This window comes from Cottoperca gobio, chromosome 21 (genome assembly GCF_900634415.1).
Source record: "Cottoperca gobio chromosome 21, fCotGob3.1, whole genome shotgun sequence".
Classification (NCBI taxonomy): Eukaryota; Metazoa; Chordata; class Actinopteri; order Perciformes; family Bovichtidae; genus Cottoperca; species Cottoperca gobio.
In genome coordinates, this window is record NC_041375.1 from 1,981,627 (window position 1) to 1,993,121 (window position 11,495).

Genomic DNA, 11,495 nt, shown 5'->3' on the forward strand with positions numbered 1-11,495 from the left:
GGACAATAGATTAATGGACATAAGTGTCACAGATACTTTTATGTTACGACTACTGCTCAACTTTACCCTTACAAAATCAGCTTTAATTGACCATTTTCCCCCTAAGTAAGTTCTGAAGGTAATAAATAATTACATTTTAGTTTTCAAATGACAAATTCCTGCTTTTAAATACCATATGTTCAAGTTCCAAATGTCTTTTAGTTAAGAATAATTTGTTTTTGCTCAGTATCTTAAACTAATAACCTATTTTGTTGTGTGTTATTACCAAAATGTAAATGTGATAATGACACAATAACCTCTTCTCTTCTAAAACTATCATTATATCAACATTATTAAATTATATTTCGAAGCAAGACAGTCATTAATTAATACATTAATCTGTGTAACATGCTGTTATCAGGCTAAATGAATCTGGATTATTCTCATGCAGCTAATGTAGTTCTTTGAAAGCAGTTTGAGGATTGATTTGTTCATCCTGGATGAAGTCTTTTTGTAATGATGTCATGTTATTAGTATCTGTTGGTGTATGACACATTTCAACAAAGTAGATTTATCTATACTATGATAAAAGATAGAAGGAAATAAGTGTTGTATAATGTTAAAGTGTGCTTGTGTGTGTTGTGTAAGTCTGTATCATCCTGTAAGTGCATTCTCTGCCCTGTGTGTAAGTAGCTTATCAAGATGGACTGAGAAGTGGAGTTAAATGTCTTGCATGTGTCAACATTTAACTTCAGATCCAGGTGTTGTATTGTACACGCGCTACTCTCATTGACCGCTAGATGTCGCTCTGATATAACTTTCTGATGTGATGTTGTGATGATGTAATGATGTGATGTGATGATGTGATGATGTGATGTTGTGATGATGTGATATTGTGATGATGTAATGATGTGATGTGATGATGTGATGATGTGATGATGTAATGATGTGATGTGATGATGTGATGTTGTGATGATGTGATGTTGTGAAGTTGTGATGATGTGATGTTGTTGATGATGTGATTGTTGTGAAGTTGTGATGATGTGCCGCTGTTGTGATGATGTAATGTTGTGATGATGTAATGTTGTGATGATGTTACTTGATGTGGTGTTTGTGATGATGTAATGATGTGATGTTGTGATGATGTAATGATGTGATGTTGTGATGATGTGATGATTGTGATGTTGTGATGATGTGAGTTGTGATGATTGTGATTGGTGATGTTGTGATGATGTGATGTTGTGATGATGTAATGATGTGATGTTGTGATGATGTGATGATGTGATGTTGTGATGATGTAATGTTGTGATGATGTGATGTTGTGATGATTGTGATGATTATGATGTGGTGTTGTGATGATGTGATGATGTGATGTTGTGATGATGTGATGATGTAATGATGTAATGTTGTGATGATGTGATGTTGTGATGATGTAATGTTGTGATGATGTGATGATGTGATGTTGTGATGATGTAATGTTGTGATGATGTGATGTTGTGATGATGTGATGTTGTGATGATGTGATGTTGTGATGATGTAATGTTGTGATGATGTAATGATGTGATGTTGTGATGATGTGATGTTGTGATGATGTGATGATGTAATGTTGTGATGATGTGATGATGTGATGATGTGATGATGTGATGATGTGATGATGTGATGATGTGATGATGTGATGATGTGTTGATGTCATGATGTGTTGATGTCATGATGTCATGATGTGATGATGTCATGATGTGATGATGTGTTGATGTGATGATGTGTTGATGTGATGATGTGTTGATGTGATGATGTGATGATGTGATGATGTGATGATGTGATGATGTGATGATGTGATGATGTGATGATGTGATGATGTGATGATGTGATGTGATGATGTGATGTTGTGATGATGTGATGTGATGTGATGATGTGATGATGTAATGATGTGATGATGTAATGCTGTGATGATGAATGTTGTGATGATGTGATGATGTGATGATGTGATGATGTGATGTTGTGATGATGTAATGATGTAATGTTGTGATGATGTGATGTTGTGATGATGTGATGATTGTAATGATGTAATGTTGTGATGATGTGATGTTGTGATGATGTAATGTTGTGATGATGTGATGATGTGATGTTGTGATGATGTAATGTTGTGATGATTGTGATGTTGTGATGATGTGATGTTGTGATGATGTGATGTTGTGATGATGTGATGTTGTGATGATGTAATGTTGTGATGATGTAATGATGTGATGTTGTGATGATGTGATGTTGTGATGATGTGATGATGTAATGTTGTGATGATGTAATGATTGTGATGATGTAATGTTGTGATGATGTGATGATGTGATGATGTAATGTTGTGATGAGTGATGATGTGATGTTGTGATGATGTAATGTTGTGATGATGTAATGATGTGATGTTGTGATGATGTGTGATGATGTAATGTTGTGATGATGTAATGATGTGATGTTGTGATGATGTGATGTTGTGATGATGTAATGTTGTGATGATGTGATGATGTGAAGTTGTGATGATGTAATGATGTGATGTTGTGATGATGTAATGATGTGATGTTGTGATGATGTGATGATGTAATGTTGTGATGATGTAATGATGTGATGTTGTGATGATGTGATGTTGTGATGTTGTGATGATGTGATGATGTAATGTTGTGATGATGTGAAGTTGTAATGATGTGATGATGTGGTGTTGTGATGTTGTGATGATGTGATGATGTAATGTTGTGATGATGTGATGATGTGATGTTGTGATGATGTGATGATGTAATGTTGTGATGATGTAATGATGTGATGTTGTGATGATGTGATGATGTAATGTTGTGATGATGTAATGATGTGATGTTGTGATGATGTAATGATGTGATGATGTAATGTTGTGATGATGTGAAGTTGTAATGATGTGATGATGTAACGATGTTGTGATGTTGTGATGATGTGACGTGGATGATGTGACGTTGTCATGATGTGATGATGTGACGTTGTCATGATGTGATGATGTGACAAGTCATCTCTTTCAAAGTGATTAAATGTTCCTGAAATATGTATTTCAAATTAGTTTATTTTTCCTTTTCCTTCTCCTTCTTCGTTTATCGTTGACTGCAAAGTCACACAAAAAGCACAGACTGGCTGTAAGCACAGACTCCCCCAATTTAAGAGCAGCTGCCTTTAAACAGAGAGCTCTTCTATAACCTGTGAACAGTTGGCCTCTACCTTTATTGTCACTTTACATGACGCCATTACATAAAGACATTAGCCTATATCAGACTAAACAGGGAGTTTACTCCACATGTCCTTAGTTTACTTCATCTTTACATTTACTCCTTTTACAAACTTGATCGTATTGTTCCTGTGATCTTTGTTCATACCAGACAGATCCTCACAGGCCCGTTTACCAGCCTGACTGGGTCACTGTGGTATAAACAGCAGCGCCTTGTAAAGGCTCTAAGCTATTATTATTATTATTATTATTATTATTATTAATAATAATAATATTACAATTATTAATAATAATTGTAATATTAATATCGTCATTATTTGTATGATTATTATTATTGTCATTATTATTATTATTATTATTAGTAGTAGTAGTAGTAGTAGTAGTAGTAGTAGTACTATTATTATTAATATCATTATTATTATTAATAATATTAGTAGTAGTAGTAGTAGTAGTAGTAGTAGTAGTAGTAGTAGTAGTAGTAGTAGTAGTAGTAGTAGTAGTAGTAGTAGCTAGTAGCAGTAGAATGTGTACTAGTAGGCTTTTGTTATTATAGAAGCATATGCATTTATGCAGAGCTTATTCAATGTAAATGTATTTATTTTACAACATGTGTTACAACATATAATAATGAAACGATAACAAAAATAGTATACGTGTAAAAATGTAATACTGTTTTCTCCCTTTCTGTACGACAATACCCATGTCCTAACAAATGCCTCTAATATGTCATGGATGCACGTATGTTTTTCTGTTCTGTATCTTCCAGGTGCTTCCTCCCTACTGTAACATCAAATATGATCTCAGAATGAATCTTAATCTACAGTATAAACATTTGGAAAGTCTAAATCTCAGCTCTTCCATGAGAGAAGTGTCTGAAATGAAAAAATATTCATCCTTCGTGTGAAACAGCTCCTATCAGCCTCACCTTCCAGTGTGTGGACGTTAGGAGAAGTGAAGTTATGTGATGTGTTTTGCGAGTTTATGTTCATATCGGCTTCATATTAACTATATGCTAATTATTACGTTGATAAATACCAGAGTGATTGCAAAATTAAATTGAAAAATAATGAAAACTCTGGCTAAAGTGGTAGTAACCTGGTCCCATGTGAAAATATTTATTTTATGGTAGCACAAAAGAAAATACCACATAACTCCATAAACAGAAACGCGTTAGGAATAAGAAGCACACATAACAAATAATATAAATATGCTAAGACTTCTGTACTGTAAACATAAATCAAAGACACACTGAGTCCTGAAGTATAATTACTATAGGAATGTTATAGTGACACTAAAGGTACAGAGGAATACTTTATCAGTGAATGCCAGATAGGAATTGATTATTATTATAAAACGATGATCCAGGTGCACTATAAGGCTTTACATTAAAAAAAAAACAAATAAAACAATGGACTTAATATGAATTACACCAATTAAGTTGTTCCTTCATGCAGTCTTCTCTGTATTCCTGCTCAGGGACTTTTCTATTAACACCTTGAAAACTCTCTTCTGCAGCGCGCCTGTCTATTACGTTACATGTATTATTGTATTGGCCCACTTTGCGCTCACTTTGATGAAGTGTTTGGCGCTGTGATGTGACAGAGGCTTTTCTCCCGCAGCCAAGTGATGAAGGTCCGGCTGATCAGGCGGAATACAGAGTAATTAAATCCTATAAATTATCCTCTCTCTCTCTCTCTCTCTCTCTCTCTCTCTCTCTCTCTCTCTCTCTCTCTCTCTCTCTCTCTCTCTCTTCATAAGACATAAGAGCGCCTGAGCTCGGCCTGGAAAACAATACCGGCTGACAACGGTGCCTGTATCTCAGAAAGGAGGAGAAATAAGTGGAAGTAGGGTGGAGGTAGGGTGGGGTGTGTATGAAACCTGGATGTGCATGCATGTTAAATGGACGCATGTGAAGAAATATGAGGCGTACAGTTTAGTGTGGATAAAATATAAGAAATAGGAAGATGGTTTGTGGTTGGTTCGCAACTGGAGGCCTCCGTGATGACACAATGTGTGTGTTGTGTGTGTGCTTGTGTGGGAGAGATACGACAAAAAATACCCTGTACACCAAGTGTGTACTGTTAGCTACATACAATCACTATTCTGTAAAATGCTTGGGATGTTATTTCACAAGATAAATGTCCAGTTCAAGTAAAGCCTGTATGTCCCAGTGCCTGGAGGTGAATTGTTGACTTTGATACACAGAAAAGCCAGTAGACTCTAAACTAAACTAAAGTGTAGTTTCCTGCCCCAAAGTGTGTGTGTGTGTGTGTGTGTGTGTGTGTGTGTGTGTGTGTGTGTGTGTGTGTGTGTGTGTGTGTGTGTGTGTGTGTGTGTGTGTGTGTGTGTGTGCCCTCCCTCAGCTGTATAAGATGTAACACATACGCGGAGCAGTAATCTCTTGTTTGGTTTCTCTGAGAAGCCTGCTCACAGCTCCACAGCTTAGCTCAGAGACGCCTGACACTATTGGACGTCGTCACCCCTTGTCCAAAAGTGTCCCGATCGGTGATTGGCCCGTTGCGCTTTGGATGTTATTCGTGCACCTCCACTTGGTGTATGAGTGTGTGTATATGCGCATGGTGATGTGATGTGTGGACTTTGTGAAGATCCGACTGTCATACAGTGGTGAAAAGCTCTGGGTGTGTGAGAGCAGTGCGCAATAGCAACCATAGCCAGTCGTATAGTAAGTCACCGACCATGACGCGCCGGAGCGCCTTTACGCAATCAGAATGTCCACAGTTTTCTAATAATTACACCAACCAGCAATATTTCGGAGAGAGAATAACTATGTTTTAGTGCTTCCTGTTGTCATATTGTGGATACAAACACAGGCCCATAAAGTGGAAGTGGATTGAGAGAACACGCCACGTTCCTCAGAGAAGTAGCGATGGAGGAGCAGCGGGATCCGAACAGCACGGATAGCAGCGAGCCAGAGAGCGTCTCCCCGTCCCCCAGCCTGCCCTCGCCGCCCATACTGCCTCTGCAGGTCGCCCAGCAGGCCCACAGAACAACCAACTTTTTCATCGACAACATTTTGCGGCCGGACTTCGGCTGCAAGAAGGAGCACGGCCTGGGCCCGTGGGAGAGGGCGCAGACCTCCGGCCGGGAACGCGTCCACCCGGTGGTCAGCAGGCCGAGTCTTCCCGGGACGCCGTGCCAGGACTCCAATTGCAGCAGTGACAGCACTTCGTCTTCTGCCTCCTCCACCTCTTTGGCGAGTCCCAAAAAGAGTAACGGCAGTGGTGGAGGAGCCGCAGCCGCTTCCACCGGGAGCAGCAGTGTGAAATCCGAGGAGAGAACTGGCAGCGGGGCCGGGGAGAACACGTCCTCCTCGCTGGTGGTGCTGAACGGCACCGGGGCGTCCACACCAGAGAGCCAGCCTTTGCTCTGGCCTGCCTGGGTCTACTGCACCAGGTACTCGGACAGGCCCTCATCTGGTAAGGCAATAGTTTCATGAAGAAAAACTAATCCGAGCGTGTAATTCGCTTAATAATGGAGGAAATACACATTAATTAAATACGTTTTAATCTGACATAAAACACCAATATACATGTATCCTACATGTAGAAATGTTCAATCTACTAAACAAGATTTTTTTTTAAGTAAAGCGTGAAATAATGTTTTTAGAAAATATTTAGATCACAAACTCGTCGGCAAGATTCTTGCTGTTCGGAGTTGTATCCTCATGATTGTTTGCACTTATTGTAAGTCTCTTTGGACAAAAGCCTCAGCTTTACTTTACTTTTAGCTTTTACTATCATATATATATATATATATATATATATATATATATATATATATATATATATATATATATATATATATATATATTTATAACCTAATTTAAAATGTATTTAATTCATTTTAATCCTATCAAACATGTAGGCCAACATAGAGTTTTTAATTTAAAAGCGTTTAATAACATCTATGTGTTTTGTCAGGCCAGAGTTACTTTCTTTTGATTTATTGGAATATTTTCTTTCTAAATCCTTTAACTATTTAAATTCCCACGAGATCTGTCGGTTTTTAGCTACAATAGTAGTTTCATGACACACGCTCATTTCACGTCAACTAGGATACAATACAAACTATAAATGCATATTTAACATGTTTATTTTTATTGGACCTCATTGGACCAAGGACTCAACAAAACACATCATTATATTTAATTATTAACAACATCGATATAATAGCCTGGGTGTTGTGTAGAAATATGCATTTATCTTCTTTTCCACTTTTCTCTGTGAATTTATATTCTATTAATTTGTCAAATAAAATGAATCTTAAACTAAAATAAGAACTAGCCTACATATAGTTTCATATCAAGAAGAAACACACGTGCAGCTGCATGTTGCATGTAAACCTGTGTTATTCAGTTATTCACAAATAAGTTTAAGTGACATTTGCATAAGCAGCTTTCCAGCATTGATCTTATAGGATTATGACTGTACACACTGCAGCTCTTGGCGGTGTGTGACACGTGTTTTGATGAACGGATGGACAGCAGACATGTTCTACCGATATAAAGTCATTTCCCCTGTGATCCCTGTTGGCTAGTCTGCTCTGTGTAACCTGTTGTCCTCTGCGAGCCGGCTGCTGTGGAATATATGAGCTGCTGTCAGTAAAGCATGGCGGAATAAAACACAATGGAATTAAAGGTAAATAATGGTCATCAGACCTCCCTGCCTCCGCTACAGGAGACATTTTGAATTCATTAACCGCCTGTTTGATTTGAGTCTGACTACAATCCAAATCACTTTTAGTTTCACCTAATACAACACGGGCCTACCTACAGTGTGTGTAACAGACCTACAGTGTGTGTAAGACACATGCAGCACATGAAGGCTTTCTTCATGACATTATCCTGGATTCATCCATACCTTCTCTTTTTTGATCACAACATCATTTCTGTCAAATGTTGTAATTGTAATATGTTGTTTATTCCTGTACACACGACATCTATTACAGTCTGTCCGTCCTGGGAGAGGGATCCCTCCTCAGTTGCTCTCCCTGAGGTTTCTTCCATTTTTCCCCCTTTAATTATGGGGTTTCTTTTGGGAAGTTTTTCCTTGTGCGATGCGAGGGTCTAAGGACAAAGGGTGCCGTATCCTGTAAAGCACACTGAGACAAATGTGTGATTTGTGATATTGAGCTATATAAATACATTTGATTTGATTTGATTTATGAAGCCTGTATTACACTCACTGGCTTTCTTTTATTAGATGATGGTATGTTTTATTTTTTGTGAAAAGACAAATGCCTACTGATTAGTAGTATGTATATCTAGTATATTATGAAGTATTTTATTTTATTTGCGCAAGAAGAGGACACGTAAAAATATGTAGTTCAAAAATAAATATATGTGTAATAATAAATAACACAAGAATAGGCTGCATATTTTATTCCAAAATCCAGACATAATGTGACATTACCAGGACTATTGTTTGAATGGTGTCTGTGCGGGCTGCAGGGCCGGTGTAGCTTATACAACTATTTATTTACCAAATCTGTGCAATATTATAGCGTGTTTATAAATCTATCTTTGTTCAGTCTGGTTTATCCTTAAATTTAATTTTTTATGATTTGCATTAAATATTATAATATTATTGTTTTTCAGTTAAAAATAAGCCTGTGAGAAAGGTAGTAAAATTGCGTCAGTTTATTTCCCATTCTGCGGCTTCTCTGTATTAAACAAGGCTTCTGTATTCATCCATGCAGTCACAACAAGGTGGCAATAAGCAGTGTGTTGACGGGCAGCTCAAAGACTGCAAATACACATATTTCTTTGTTATTATTATTATTATTATTATTATTATTATTATTATTATTATTATTATTATTATTATTTATACGAATAGGTCTACTGCCTGTTACAACATCGAGATGTTATAGTTTATGTTGAGGTATAAAAACAACTCTGGCAGTTTTTATTATTAGTATTATTATTATTATTATTATTATTATTATTATTATTATTATTATTATTATTATTAGTTAGTAGTAGTAGTAGTAGTAGTAGTAGTAGTAGTAGTAATACTATTATTATTATTATTATTATTATTATTATTATTATTTTTAGTAGTAGTAGTAGTAGTAGTAGTAGTAGTAGTAGTAGTAGTAGTAGTAATACTATTATTATTATTATTATTATTTATTATTGTTATTATTGTTATTATTTCCACTACAGCCATTAATAATATTAATTATGATAATAAAAACGATGCCATTTCCCACATATGAAGAGAGAGAGAGAGAGAGAGAGAGAGAGAGAGAGAGAGAGAGAGAGAGAGAGAGAGAGAGAGAGAGAGAGAGAGAGAGGGGGGGAGTTCCGATTCAGATTTTTCAATCTATTTGTTTCTCATGAACTATTGTCCATATGCGATGAATATTTATGTTTCCGCTCTCGTGTCCTTTTGCCCTTACTGCAGGCCCAAGGACACGGAAACTGAAAAAGTCAAAAAGCGGCAAAGAGGACAAGCGGCCGCGCACGGCCTTCACGGCCGAACAGCTGCAGAGACTGAAGACGGAGTTCCAGGTGAACCGCTACATCACAGAGCAGCGGCGGCAGTCTCTGGCGCAGGAACTCAACCTCAACGAGTCCCAGATCAAAATCTGGTTTCAGAACAAGCGGGCCAAGATCAAAAAGGCCAGTGGCTTCAAGAACGGGCTGGCGCTGCAGCTGATGGCGCAGGGACTGTACAACCATTCCACCACCACCATCCAGGAGGACAAGGAGGACAGCGACTGAGCAGCCGCAGCATCTCCTGCAAACACACTCTGTACATTGTAAATAGATATGATCTAATTTAATGATGAGGACGGGGGCGGAGAGCTGAGCGGATCTTCTTTGTCAGCAGCTCTCCTCTTCTTCATCTTCGTCTCCTCCTCTTCAAAGTGACTCCAGCAGAACAGAAGGCAACTCTTGGACTGACCTGCCACCGCAAAACCAAAGATTTTATTGGAAAACAGAGCCTGGACACACAAAAACAATTAAAAAAAAAGCACACCACCACACACAGACACACGCACACACACACACACACACACACACACACACACACACACACACACACACACACACTGACCGGCTGATGATTCTGGGCACTTTCACTTCCCTTCAGCTCTTCGGTAGTGCACGCGCTGCTGCTGCACACACCGGGCCTACAGCAGCACCCACACACAGCGAGAACTCTATTAGCCATGTGCTTAATTGTTTTTCTGGACCAACCGACTAATATGAGTCATCATACATTAACAGAGATTCCACACATATTTGAAGTGCCAAAAAGAAACATTATAGCCTAGTGGAAATCTACATTTTAAACTTTAAAACCCCTTCTGAGCACGAGGAAACACACTGTTACAGGACTGATATAGAGACAATGTCGGAGCCTGAGCCTTGTGAACACTGAGGTTATTCTTTTCAAGACAATTGGAATTTGAACAATCTAAAGAAATATTTTATTCCTACAAATTTGAAATGTATATGCAGAATTGTTGATGCAACATATTTAAATTTAAATTAAATATTTAATAAACAAAGGATTCTCCCACCAGAATCTTTGAAACAAAAAATGATGACCATAAAGAAAATGAATAATTAACAGGGCAAATAAAATGTGAGGAATCTAAATATTACAAAAACAAATTCGATTTTGGGGGACTTGAATAATGACCTCAGTATCTCTAAAAGCCTACGTTTAAATAGCCTAATGCTGTCAACATATAAATACACACAGGTATCCATCAAAAGAAGATGGCAGTGTTTACATGTGTCCCTCTAATAAGAATCATATTCCTATAAGTTCCCGTTCGTGTGCTACTAAAAGCTCCTTATTTATAGGGATTCTTTATCTCACACTTATGGCATCTTTATCATTTTCTTCTAATGCCTCTGTGTCTTTGTAGCCTTCTGTTACTCTAAGGGAATATTCTACAATATTCCGAAATTTTCCCTGTGGTATTTGTATAATATCCCTGTGAAAGTGACTATAGGATTACTACAGTTCTTGCAGATGCATATTCAGAAGGTTTATACTGTATATACACATATCGTTGCCCTCTGTGCATCATTTCCTCTGGTGTTGCCTTTCATTTTGGCAGGTAAAGCTGCAGAGGCCTGCTGGTCTGCAGACACACTAAACAGCATTAGATTATCTGAGATATATGTTAGCGGGGAATATATTATGTACATTTAAACCACATTTCCAAATAAAAACTTTTATATTGGAAAAGAAAAAATCCTCAGGAAACACAATGACCCATTTTTGTCTGGTTACAACGA

General features: G+C 37.5%; 1 protein-coding gene across 1 annotated transcript; it reads left to right on the forward strand.

Annotated features, from left to right (window-relative positions):
* Positions 1-6,098: 6,098 nt before the first annotated feature.
* LOC115026635 (homeobox protein engrailed-1-B-like) lies at positions 6,099-9,959 on the forward strand. Its single transcript, XM_029459514.1, has 2 exons — positions 6,099-6,648; positions 9,640-9,959. Exons 1-2 carry the CDS (start codon positions 6,099-6,101, stop codon positions 9,957-9,959), a joined length of 870 nt encoding a protein of 289 aa, XP_029315374.1.
* Positions 9,960-11,495: the final 1,536 nt, after the last annotated feature.

Coding starts and splice junctions, on each gene's coding strand:
- LOC115026635 (XM_029459514.1), top strand. CDS start 6,099: ATGGAGGAGCAGCGGGATCCGAACAGCACGGATAGCAGCGAGCCAGAG. Junction 6,649..9,639: donor CTCGGACAGGCCCTCATCTG/GTAAGGCAATAG, acceptor CCCTTACTGCAG/GCCCAAGGACACGGAAACTG.